This window comes from Salvelinus sp. IW2-2015, unplaced genomic scaffold, assembly GCF_002910315.2.
Source record: "Salvelinus sp. IW2-2015 unplaced genomic scaffold, ASM291031v2 Un_scaffold3133, whole genome shotgun sequence".
Classification (NCBI taxonomy): domain Eukaryota; kingdom Metazoa; phylum Chordata; class Actinopteri; order Salmoniformes; family Salmonidae; genus Salvelinus; species Salvelinus sp. IW2-2015.
This window is the reverse complement of record NW_019944423.1, coordinates 28,362-42,163: the sequence shown is the minus strand read 5'-3', so window position 1 is coordinate 42,163 and position 13,802 is coordinate 28,362. Positions and strand designations below refer to the sequence as shown.

Below are 13,802 nucleotides of genomic sequence, written 5' to 3'. Positions count from 1 at the left end.
CGTGTGGACAACACTTCACTCTATTTCTCCTAACGGGAGGTTTGGTTTTTAGAAAACATTTCAGTGGCCGCGACTGTAGGGTACATCTCAAAGTCCTTGATTCGTCTTCCTCYTTTWAAAAAATAGCTTTGAGGGAAAATATCCGAGGTTCCACCCCTCAGACCTTCTCTTCCAATACGTTTTGAGAAAGAGCCAATGATTCAATGACTCAACAATCAAGGATGAAAGGAATCAAGGAAACACTTTTTAGATTCACCCTACATACATAACACACGGTGACTGCATCAAATGACACCATGTACACGGAAATACACGACTTATTACCCATAAGGTTGTGGTTGAAAGTAGTGCACTATACTATATATTAGCCCCTCTATAGGGAATATATGCATTATATATGCACTATTAATAGCAGTATATATGCAATAATATACACAATGGTATGTACTATACAGGGAATATGGTAATGGTGTCATTTGAGATTTGCCTGCAGATACAAGTACAAGTACAACCAAATACAACACATATACAACATATTTACAACACTGTACAGTATACAACATATTTACAACACTGTACAGTATACAACAGAGCTGATAGTCTTTTCACAATCAGTTCTTTTCTGTCTTTAACTTAAATATTCTCTTTCACTTTCATTTGAACAGGCACATTGCTTAAACGGTTCCTATAGAGGACTATATAGTTATTCCACGTTGACCATAGATCATCACTTCACCTCAATCCTACGCCTGAAGAAACAGGAACTCCATTTTTCTCTCCAAAAACTCTAGATTGGCACCCAGAGTTTGGATGATCCAGATAACATTAAACATGAGGAAAAACATGGAGCTTTGTTTGACACTAAAATCCACCTCTTTACTCTGAAAAATAAATGATGATCCATTCCCAGAGAAATGGCTCGAGGTCCCCCAGCATATCAACTTATTAAAAAGTATAATAATACTTTATAATAATAGTAATTGTATAGTGCAATACTATGGAGTACTTCATCAACATTGCATGCTGCTCTACTTTGAGTGAAGTATAACTTCAAATGAATAAATTCAAGTTATATTTAACACCAAGGCAGCATGCTACACTACACTGTGTGTAGAACATTTGATCTCTTCCTTATTATAATAATAACACTGTTGCTATACTATACTACTACTACTACTACTATAGGTCTATACTTCTACTACTATAACAGGACTCTCACTAAGCCTACGTTGAGGCCCATACTCCCTGTAGTGAAAAGACTTCTATAGAGGGTCTATAGCAGGCACCCCCTGATGCAGGAACCGATCCAGTGGGGCTAAAGAAGGGATTGTGTGAGTGTGTTTACGTTCTAAGAACTGTAAGTAGGGAGAGGTGAGGATGTACAGAGGGAGTTATGTGTACATGTGTGGTTGTGTGTGTTGTAGGCGGGAGGGGTTGTGTGTGTGAACATGAGTGTGTAGAAGTAGGGAGGTGAGGATGTACAGAGGGAGTTTTATGGTTGTACTGTGTGTGTAGGCGGGGGGGTTGTGTGTATGAACATGAGTGTGTAGAAGTAGGAGAGGTGAGGATGTACAGAGGGAGTTATGGTTGTACATGTGTGTGTGTGGTGTGTGTAGGCGGGAGGGGTTGTGTGTATGACATGAGTTGTAGAGAGTAGGGAGAGTGTAGGATGTACAGAGGGATTATGGTTGTACGTGTGTGTGTAGGCGGGGGGGGTTGTGTGTATGAACATGAGTGTGTAGAAGTAGGGAGAGGTGAGGATGTACAGAGGGAGTTAGGTTTGTACAGTGTGTGTGTGTGGGAGGGGGGGGTTGGTGTATGAACATGAGTGTGTAGAAGTAGGGAGAGGTGAGGATGTACAGAGGGAGTTATGGTTGTACTGTGTGTGTAGGCGGGGGGGTTGTGTGTATGAACATGAGTGTGTAGAAGTAGGGAGAGGTGAGGATGTACAGAGGGAGTTATGGTTGTCCATGTGTGTGTAGGCGGGGGGGGGGGGTTGTGTGTATGAACATGAGTGTGTAGAAGTAGGGAGAGGTGAGGATGTACAGAGGGAGTATGGTTGTCCATGTGTGTGTAGGGTGTAGGCGGGGGGGTTGGTGTGTATGAACATGAGTGTGTAGAAGTAGGGAGAGGTGAGGATGTACAGAGGGAGTTATGGTTGTACATGTGTGTGTAGGCGGGGGGGGTTGTGTGTGTGAACAGATGTGTAGAAGTAGGGAGAGTGAGGATGTACAGAGGGAGTTATGGTTTACATGTGTGTGTAGGCGGGGGGGTTGTGTGTATGAACATGAGTGTGTAGAAGTAGGGAGCCGGTCCGGGTGGTCCTGATCAGGGGGCGAAGCAGTGGTGACTACGTTTAGTAGAAGCTGTCCTCTTGGTGAATTGGTGATCGTCGGACACACTTACACACACACACACACACACACACATCGTAGTGTGTGTTTTACGTGGTTACTTACCTTGTGTGGCGTGACCAGCAGGTCTAGGTTCTTCTGAGAGAGGTTGGGCACAATGGCCATCATTTCTTTTCTTAGCTCAGCGTCCATCTGATGTTTGTCAGCTCCTCCTGTGTTGCCCAACACACACGTCAAGACACACACACACACGTGGGCATACGCACGCACCGGTACGCAGGAAAGCACACACACAAGCGCAAACACGCGCACGTACGAAAGTACATACGCAAGCGCAACACACGTAGCACACGCAGACAGCAGAGCAAGCCCAACACACACGCGCGCACGCACGCGCGCACGCACACGCACGCCGCACACGCACACACACACACACCACGCGCACAAATATGCATGCAAAAAAACAAGTTATCCAGCAACACATGTAACCATCTCACACAAACAAAAAGATTTGGATTAATCCACAACTTCCTGAGCATTTATAAATGTTTGGTATATCACCACTATCTGGAAGGACAGGACTGATACCATACCTATGGTAGGAAGAAAAGAAAGGGAGAAAGGAAGAAAGAGAATGAAAGAAAGACAGACAGACAGACAGAAAGAGAAACAGAGAGAGGAAGAATAAAAGCAAGCAAGAAAGAAAGAAAGAAAAGAAAGAAAGAAAGAGAGCGAGCAAGCGGCAAGAAAGAAAGAAAAAGAAAGAGAGAGTAGGGAGGGAAAAGGTAGGAAACAACACATCAGAATGGCATTGGCAAAAATAGTAAAAAAGGASAGCTGAAAAAGTTGAGTAGATAAAGAGAGACAGAAAAGGAGGAGGGTCYTACCCTTGGCAATCTTGATATCGAGCGCTGTCCGAATCAGAGCCATGAGAGTGGAGTTGAAATGCACTGAGTTGTCCTCGGCAACCGGCAAGTCCATGCGCAGCAGCCTCTGTGGAGAGCCAATCAGGTGGAGAGGTTGAGAAAAGAGAGCGTGTACGTGGTAGGGGGTGGGGTCTGAACCTCCAGGTAAGGGGAAAAGGGAGGGGCCAAGATTGAGGGAGCTCGATAGGGCAACAGCCAAAAAAGGTTAGGTTTCAGTGTCTGTAATCTTATCTACTTGTTTTATTTAGCCAGGTATATGTTRGACTCTGTCTGTCTGATTCTGAAGACACAGAAATTTGGTGCAATTCAGTTTCACCTCACAGTTCACGGAGGGAATTGAAATCCAATTCATGAATTGAAAGAAATCCTCATAGAAAAAAAAAGTCAATTTCAATTCATCTCCCGAAGTGACTGAATCTAAATGGAATTTAACCCAACCCCACTTGCAGCATCTTGATTGTCAGAGGTCCCTTGTAGGTCTATGTTGTGTCTGTGTGTGCTAAAGGACTTTGTCATATGTAGTAACCACAGTATGATTTCCAAACTGTAAAACTGCCTTTTCCAAAGGAAACAGTGGAAAAGTACTRCCTGATTGTCTCCTGATTGGCAAGTGATACTCAAACAACTACACATTTATCCAATGGGCCGTCTGCTACAGAATGAGCGACTGRGGGAGCCAAGAGCCACGCGGCACCACAATGGCCGACGACCAACTGACCCAACCTATGCCCATGTTCCCTAATAATGTGTGAATGCAACGGTACGCATTCACGCATCTTATTACACACAAATGTACACACATGTACACATACAAKCCCCTTTACCCTCCCACTAACACACAGTATATCAACAGAATATACTGGAATAGACTGCAAGGCATAGCAAACAGTAGTATCACTGGTGTAGTTGTACTACTCTTCATCAGGAGACTAGTGTGTTTTATCAAGGCATCTGCTATAGAGCTCCCCCTACCTGTATGGAGGTTCGCTACATGTTTTTGATTGATTTCTTTCTAAACAGGTCAAACCAATGGATGAACTGCTAGATAAAAGAACAAACCCAGGGTGGATGTTTCTTCACATCTATTAGTCGGTCATCGATTGGTTTGACCTCTGAACATGAGCGTTGGGTACTCACGTAGGACGGGCAAGCACGTGGGACACCATGTTAGTGTGTGTGTGTGTGTCGTGCCCGAAAGCGTGTGTGGCACCAGTCGTCGCAGCCAACATCCACAGCCTCCTGGTGTCCATAGCAACAAGCCATGCAACAGAGAATGCAACGGACACATGCTTTTCCCAACACCCCCCAGATCCCCGACATTCAACATACCTCCACAAGCAGCATGCGCCTACCTCCCCCCTCCCCCCTCCCCAGGACAAGCAGCAGTGCAGCCGTGCACAGAGAGCATCATCATATTAGCTTTGATGGATTCATGGGATATCTACTTATTGATCCCTTTGATTTGCTTTATTTTCTCTCTATGGTTTCCTACAGAGCTATGCAGGCTACATGAAGAGTCCTTAGTGTTAGTCTTTTAGACATGATGCAAAGGTCCGGATTGGCAGATCAGATCTCTCTCGATGCTAAACGGTTGTCAGTTAAAGATGTTTAGTAAGAACATTCCCTGAAAGAAGAAAATCATAAAAAGAGGAATGATTTGTTTTTGACCAACCAGATGTTGGGCTACTGTATATAGGGGAGAAGTGGTAGTAGAAGTTAGTGGCGTTAGAAGCACAAGGTTCCTATAATGAGATGGAGCTACAGATAAAACAGGAGGGACAGGAAGAGGGAGCGGGATTGTGACGACATTGAAAAAGGAAAAACAAGAAATCAAGACGATACGTGATTCAAGGGGAGAAAGATTGATTCAAGGGGAGAAAGAAAGAGAGGATGTTGAGAGAGAAAGAGAGAGAGAGAGAGTATAACAAGACAAGAGAATAAGACGAGGACTGAAACCATATCAATCTATCACCAAAAATGGCCAACCAATGGCCATATCCCAAACAAAGCAGGCCTTCCTGGAAAGTTCACTACCGTAACAAAGGTTAGAAAGGTCAAGCGTAAGAAGGAGGTCAAATACTACTCTTGGATTGACCAGTCCCAGGTGGGAGAAAGTGTTGGAGGAAAGGTTGTAGGACGACGAAGGGTCCTTTTAACGTAAAGTCTCTCTTCAGGATTAGTGTACTAAAAACAACGACAAGCTAGAATATAACCCACATTAAGCCATCACAGCAATCCTATCATCCGTTGTTATCCAGCATGAACACACTAGGCCATTTTCCATGAGTGACATACTTGTATGCAATAGAGAATTGTTGGGCTGCATCCCAAAATGGCACCCTGCTCTCCCAAATAGCACCCTATTCCAATTGTAGTGCACTATACTTTTTGACCAGGCCCATAGCACTCCTGTTGAAAAGTAGTGCACTGTATATGGAATAGGTGCCATTTGGGACACACAACCCTGGACAGAGTGGAGAGAAGGAGCAGGAGAAGAGAGGACAGAAAGGACAGAGACAGACAGTTGGCATAGGGACAGAGACAGACAGTTAGGATAGAGGACAGACAGTAGGATATGTGAGGGACAAAGACAGACAGGAGGATAAGACAGGACCAGTAGGATAGAGGGACAGAGACAGCCAGTTAGGCATAGAGGGACAGACAGTAGGATAGAGGACAGAGGACAGGACGTTAGATAGAGGGACGAGACAGCCAGTAGGATAGAGACAGACAGTAGGATAGAGGGACAGATACAGACAGAGGATAGAGGGACAGAGACAGCCAGTTAGCGATCAGAGACAGACAGACTAGGATAGAGGGACAGAGAACAGACAGAGGATATAGCAGGACAGGAGACAGGACAGTAGGCATAGAGGGACAGAAGACAGATCAGTTAGGATAGAGCGACAGATAAAGACAGACCAATAGGATAGGAGTAAGACAGTAGAAGAGACAGACAGTAGGATAGAGGACAGAGACAACAGGTAGGATAGAGGGATAAAGACAGACAATAGGATAGAGGCAGACAGTAGCGATAGAGACAGACAGTATAGGATAGAGGGACGGAAGGAGCCAGTATACACAGGAAGACAGGTAGGACATAAGGGAGGAGACAGACCGAGTGACAGAGGGTACACGACGGGAGAGAGATAGGCCAGAGGGAGAGAGACAGACAGTAGGACAGCAGGGACAGAGGGAGAGAGTAGGCCAGAGGTAGAGAGACAGACAGGTATTTCAGAGGGACAGAGGGAGAGAGTAGGCCCAGAGGTAGAGAGAGACAGCAGAGCAGTGCAGGAGAGAGAGACACGACAGTTAGACAGATGGCAAGGGAAGAGAGATAGGCCAGAGGGAGAAGACAGACAGTAGACAGAGGGGCAGAGGGAGAGAAGTAGGCCACAGCGTAAAGAGAGACAGACACTAGTAGGGACAGAGGGCAGAGGGAGAGAGTAGGCCAGAGGTAGAGAGACGAGGACAGTAGGACAGAGGGAGCACGAGAGGACAGCAGGGCGAGGCAGAGTAGGCCACAGAGGAAGAGAGACAGACAGTAGGACAAGGGACAGAGGGGAGAGAGTAGGCAGAGGGAGAGAAGACAGACAGTAGGACAGAGGGACAGAGGAGAGAGATAGGCCAAGGTAGAGAGACAGACAGTAGTCAGAGGGACAGAGGAAAGAGAGTACGGCAGAGGTAGAGAGACAGACAGTAGGACAGCAGAGGGCAGAGGCGAATAGCAGAGGCGTACGGGACAGAGGGAGAGCGAGAGAGAGTCCGAGCGAGAGCAGATCAGACAGTTCAGGTCGTTACAGGGAACGAGAGGAGAGAGAGAGACAGACAGCGGACAGAGGGCGGGAGACGAGTAGGCAGGTGAAGAGAGACGATAGTGGGGACTCACAGAGGGAGAAGAACATTGAGGGCAGAGTAACAGGAAGGGTAGGAGGACGATGGTGAAACTGGGTTGACGGGCGTAGTGAAGCTGACAGACCGAAGTGGATTCGGAATGCAACATAGGGGTGAATGAGGAAAGAGAAGAGAGAGAGGGGATCTGGAGTGATCTTCAAGAGAGAGAGAGAGAGGGGAGGGCGAGGATATACAGAGAGAGAGAGGAAGAGAGAGAGAGGGGGGGGGCGAGTAGGTAATCTACAGAGAGAGAAAGGAGACAGGACGAGGCAGGTATCAGTGAACACACACTACGAGAGAGGGGAGGGGAGTGATACACCTTGAGAGAGTAGAGGGTAGTCGTGACAGAGCGGGCAAGGATACAGAGAGAGTACGGAGAGCTGATACCAGAGAGCAGAAGAGACAAGAGAGAGGGGGGTAATGATTACAGAGAGAGAAGAGAAGAGAGAGGGGGGGAGAGGGATTGTGATACAAAAAACGAGAGAGAGAGAGAGACGACGAGACAGAGGAGAAGAAGACAGATGAGAGAGAGGATAGAGAAGTAGAGAAGAGAGAGGGAAAGAGAGAGAGAGAGAGGACGGAGAGAGAGAGAGAGGAGAGAGAAGAGAGAGAAGGGAGGAGAGAGAGAGAGAGAGAGACGAGATGGAGAGGCAGATGATACAGGAAGAGATGAATAGAGAGAGCGAGCACTAGGATTGACGAAGAGCATGAGCGATAAGGAGAGCAATCCAGAGCGACAGAGGAGGAGACCACGTAGGGGAGTCAGTTGATCCAGAGAGAGAGAGAGAGAGCAGAGGAGAGAGAGAGACGAGCGAGAGAGAGAGAGAGAGACAGAGAGAGAGAGAGGAGAAGAGAGAGAGGAGAAGAGAGAGAGAGAGCGAGAGAGAGAGCAGAGCATGAGAGAGAGAGTACGGAGAGAGAGAGAGGAGAGAGAGAGATTAGAGAGAGAGAGAGCGAAGAGAGAGGGACGAGAGAGAGAGAGAGAGATAGGAGAGAGAGAGGAGAGACGACGAGAGAGAGAGAGACAGGACGAGAGAGCGACGAGCGGAGCGGAGGAGGCGAGGAGTAGTGATACAAGAGAGAGAGAGAGAGAGAAGGGAGACGAGAGAGAGACCGAGCAGAGGAAGAGAGCAGAGAGAGAAGAGAGATGAGAGAGACGAGAAGAGAAGAGCACGAGAGCAGAGCAGAGAGCACTGAGAGAGAGGAGAGAGAAGGAGACAGAGAGAGAGAGATAGAGAGAGAGAACAGAGAGAAAGACGCGAGGAAAGATATGAAGACAAACAGTCAGAACTGCCATAGACAGTAAAACAGGATGGGTGGAAAAAGCTCAGGTGCTTCTTCAAAGGAAAGTAAAGGGAAAAGATCGCGGAGAAAAGACACCAATAAGGAGAGACTGATAAAGACATGACTGTCTATCTATTTGTCAATTGTAATGGGAGGGTGAACACAAAGCCCAAATACTTGTAGATTCACTGTCATTACAATCAACAAATTAAACAACTTCCTGTCAAATAATGTGGCCCACTAATGTCTGTGTGTTCATCATCCCCTCCCCAGCTAAGGCTGTAAGATTTGAAGTACGGATTTATACTATATATGTGTGGTAGTCAGGAAATTGAAGACCCTGTCTGAAATTACTGTGCCTGTGTGAGAGTGTGTGTGTAGCCTGTGCGTGCCATCCACAGGAATGAGAGACTCAGGAGGACTCAAAACACACACCCTTCCCGCGTCAACTTCTGGACCCCGCATATTTTTGTCTGTTCATTTTGAGTGTGTGGTGAAGAGCGCTCCTGAGGAATATTCAGGGCAATTACATGTCAGAGTGCCTACGCGCTCTTCCAATGGAAGAAAAACTGCAGATAGATACCCATTCATATGTTAATAAATGTAAAACCACTCATACTGCCAAGGGCTTATTTAAACACATTTCAGTTTTTAACAAAAAAAACATGCCTTTGATCGCCAAAACCAAGTAAATTGGTAATACGGTTCCCAAAGTGTGGCCAAAAGCAAGAAGAAATGTGTGTTATGTGAGCTAAGGAGTGTGTATAGCGTCCGTGCAGGCTTGCAGAAGGGCAGACAAAGACTTCCTCTGTTCCCTGCCTCCTGTGCTTAGCGTATCTGGAGGGTCGCAGGGACTACTATCATTTCCCTATCATTCTACTTCACGACCATCCCTCCCTCCATCCATCACTTCCCCCCCGCTCCCCTCCCTTTCCCTCCCTCCCATCCCTCCACCCCAGTTCTCCCTTCCCTCCGTTCATCTCCTCCATCCCCAGTTCCGACCGATAATAAAACACAGTGCTCACCATCACACCACCACTAACAGGACAATATATGACACGCCGCTGAGTTTTAGGAGTTCTGGGGGAGGATCCCACGAGGGGGGGAGGAGGGAAACGGAAGCGGAGGGGGGGGGGAGTCCTACCTTTGCGTAGGCGACCCGGGCAGCGGCACCTCTTCCCCAGGCCTAACGGTGGCACATCTTGTTGCCTGAGCATCTGATACCATGTCTCGTGTAAGTATTCGGCCGCTGTAAGTAGTGTAGTAGAGCCCACCCGACACACACACACACACACAACGACCAAACGCTTGGACGGACAAACCAAAGAAATGACACCAAAAACCGATGGAGGGGCTGGGGGGTTGGAAGGAGACGGAGTTTGGGTGTGACACAGGAACAGCAGTGCCATTCGGTGGGAGGAGAGGCGGGGAGACGAAGAGGAGATCAAGGGACAACAACCAAAAGAAGCGGCGGAAACAAATACACAGAGCCGTTAATTGCTTTCGTCGGAAGATGTGGTTACGGCAGGGGCAGTGAGAGGGAGCAGAGACGGAGAGAGAGGGGAGAGAGAGTGAGAGAGAGGGCGAGCGTTAAGAAAATAGAGCTTCAGCTCTGCGTTGGCATCTCGGGGGAGAAGAGGGGGAGAGAGGGAGGAGAGAGGGGGGTGGGGGAGGTGTAGTTTTAGTATAAGTAGCTATAATAACACAGCGTTCTATGCAAGGAGGTAACAGGGGTGTCTCCTCTCGTATAGAACGTGCAGCGGGGCTTCTAGCAGGCAGGAAGAGCACTGCTGCTGGGGTGGTGATGTCACAAATGGGAAGTCATGTCAATGCAGCTCCTTTCACCCCCCAACGAGGGYTGGACAATTCTGGGACCTTCCCTAAATTCACAGGTTTTACAGAAATTCTGTTTGGAAGATTCCCGGAATCAGCAGAGAACCAGGATTGCTGGAGAACCTGAGAATTCTGGGAAAGGTCCCGGAATTTTGCAACCCTTCCCCCAAACCCCTCCCAAACCCACCCCCTCCCCACACCCCAATCCGAACCCCCCATTCTAGAACAATGCACGATGCTAGAACCCTGTTGTACCATGGTCTGACCATGGTCATGGTTAGATAGACAGCAAGCACAAACCAAGAAAACACAATGGTTGGATTTTCTTGTGTCTTGTGTCATTGATACAGTATTGACTCCAGGGTTGGGGTCAATTCTATTTCAATTCAGTCAATTTAGGGAGTMATTTTYCTCACTGAAACGCATGGAACTGGAATTGGAATTTCAGTTTACTTCCTGAACAGAGAGAATTGAAATGCAATTGACCCCAACAACCTGGACTGACTCATTGAAAAATATGCAAGTAGTGAATCGTTTGTAGTAGTGAATCGTTTGTCGTAGTGAATCGTTTGTMGTAGTGAATCGTTTGTTTGTTTAGTGAGTACAGTACAGATAGCAAGTGCAGTGCACGCCTACAACATCATGCTTCAGACAGTTGCTACTAAAACAGGTGTGGTGTGTTCTGCATTGTCCCAAACATTCTCCTCTATCATAATCAAGAATGCATACCAATATTAATAAGAAAACCAAAGCAAGATGGTGACCGTGGATGACTACAAACCAAACCAAACCAAAATCTAAWAAGAAATGACCATGAAGAAGTGATAAAGGAAAATCAGAAAGAGAGAGAGAGCGTAACATTCATTCCCAAGTCTCTGAGTGAGAGACAGAACGAGCAGGTTGCGTAAACGTTGTGTTTTAGTTGGGTCCAAACCTTGCAGGCCACCCTATGAGGGCATTTCTTTCCCAAGCCCAGAGGAGGGGAGATTACTCTCAATAAACTGTACATATCCTTATAATGTATGCGCCCGCTGCAAGAAGAATACAGGGAGGTTAGAGGAGGAAGAGACACACGGAGAGAGAGAGAGAGAGAGAGAGAGAGAGAGAGAGAGAGAGAGAGAGGAGAAGAGATGAGATTAGATGCTCATCTGTTTTTGACGATGTGTGTGTTGTGGTGTAGATGCTGAATCTGTTTGTGGTTGTGTGTGTGTGTATGTAGATGCTCAATCTGTTTTTTGACGATGTGTGTGTGTGTGTGTGTGTGCGTGGATGCTGAATGCTGTTTGTGGCTGTGTGTGTGTGTATGTAGATGGCTGAATCTGTTTTTTGACTGTGTGTGTGTGTATTGTAGAGTGCTCAATCTGTTTTTGTGTGTGTGTGTGTGTGTGTGGTGTGTGTGTGTGTGTGTGTGTGTGTGTGTGTGTGTGTGTGTGTGTGGTGTGTGTGGTGTGTGTGTGTGTGTGTGTGTGGTGTGTGGTGTGTGTGTGTGTGTGTGTGGGCGTAGATGCTGAATCTGTTTGTGGCTGTCATCATGGATAATTTGAGTACCTGACAGAAGACTCGTCTATACTCGGTCCTCATCACCTGGACGAGTACGTCAGGATATGGGCCGAGTATGACCCCGCCTGCCTGGTGAGTCACACACACACACACACACACACACACACCACACACACACACATATAAACCACAACATAAACGCACATACACACACACACACAGCACACATAGAACGCACACAGACACACACACACACACACATAAACGCACAAATACACAGATACACACACACACACACACACACACAACACACACACACAGACACACACACACACACACATAAACACACACAGACACACACACACTATTCATGTTTAATCAAACGGATAAAATGTTTTGTTCATTTACACTTGACTAATGTACTTACAAATAGGCACATACAGATATCCAGACACAGCATCATCCATATGATTAACATTGTTGACTGTACAGTAACTCTAGCTAACCCATGCCTTTCTCTCCTAATACACTTTTGTCCTAGCTTCTCATTCTAACCTTAAACCCTTAACTGAAAAGCGCAAACCTGACACATCATGTGACCAGTCACGTGACAGAGGAGACGATTTCAACTGATAATAAACCATAGAGTTAGATAGAGGACTGTGATGGATTTAATCCATTTTGACATTGCTGTCACAGACACCATAAAGGCACAGATACAAATATGAGTCCTCTATCTAACTCTATTTAATAAACTGACCATACGGACGTGGGAGTTTAGTGATGACTGATGATGATGATGATGATGGAGTTAACAGGGAACAGGTGCACCTGACCAACTAACCAGCCGTCCTGTCTCTCGTCTTTCTTGCACTCCTTTGTCGTTCTCTCTCTTTCTGTTTCCAAAGTGTTGATATTGTGGAGGCCCTTACATCTATGTACTGTGAACTCAGTGACTACCCGGCCGTAACACCCCTCAATGTGTGTGTGTGTGTGTGTGTGTGGTGTGTGTGTGTGTGTGTGTGTGTGTGTGTGTGTGTGTGTGTGTGTTGTGTGTGGTGTGTGTGTGTTGTGTGTGTGGTGTGTGTGTGGTGTGTGTGTGTGGTGTGTGTGTGTGTGTGTGTGTGTGTGTGTGTGTGTGCGCGCGCGCTCCTCGTTTCAACGTGCGGTTCCCCCAAATGTTAACGGTTTACAGAGCTAGAGTGGAAGGGGAGGAGGAGAGATGGTAAAGAGAAGAGTATAGGGCAGGAGAGGAGAGGAAGAGAGATTGGTCTTGGGCATTTGTGGTTCAGTTGCTGCAGTGGTTAACGTTTCTAGTAGGCAACCAACCTTGGCAGTTTTAGTGGCAACACGAAGAAAAATACACACCCCTGTAGTTTTTGCTACTGAGAAATGCATTGCCATTAGAAAGGCAACTTTGTCTCTCTTTTTCTTAAATCTAGTCTTTCTGGAAAATGTACTGAATAGCCATGGCCAGCTTTTACTATAACGTAAGGTTAAAGGAAGATATGGACAGGGAAAGAGAAATATATGGTTGAAAAATGTATATAGATTAATGGTGGATTTATATGTAAGAAAATATAATAGAAAAAAGTGTATGTTGGGAATTATGTTATGTAGATTAATATGTGGGAATTATATGTAGAAATACATGTTAAATTATGTATGAAATTAAATGTAGAAAAATAAGTATGTAGAGGTATCTATGTAGATTATATGTGGGAATTATGTATATCGAAAAACATATATCGAGAAAAGGTGGCGAAAAACATTTGTGTGTGGTGTGTGTGTGTGTGTGGTGTGTGTTGGTTGGTGTGTGTTGTGTGTGTGGTGTGTGTGTGTGGTTGTGTGTGTGTGTGGTGTGTGTGTGGTGTGTGTGTGTGGTGTGTGTGTGTTGTGTTGTGTGGTGTGGTGTGGTTTGTGTGTGCAATGTGGTGCATGCTTTGTTAGACTGAATTATGACGCTTGTTCTCCTCTGTGCTCTCCGTCACTCTGTCTATGCTCGCCCTCC

General features: G+C 46.4%; 1 protein-coding gene across 1 annotated transcript in view; it reads right to left on the bottom strand.

Moving 5' to 3' along the window:
• The window catches only part of LOC112075396 (voltage-dependent P/Q-type calcium channel subunit alpha-1A), a 63,352-nt gene that overhangs the window by 31,689 nt on the left and 17,861 nt on the right, over positions 1-13,802 (bottom strand). The window contains 3 exon segments of the mRNA XM_070440899.1: positions 2,456-2,566; positions 3,242-3,347; positions 11,226-11,381. Coding sequence (XP_070297000.1) covers positions 2,456-2,566; positions 3,242-3,347; positions 11,226-11,381 — 373 coding nt within the window.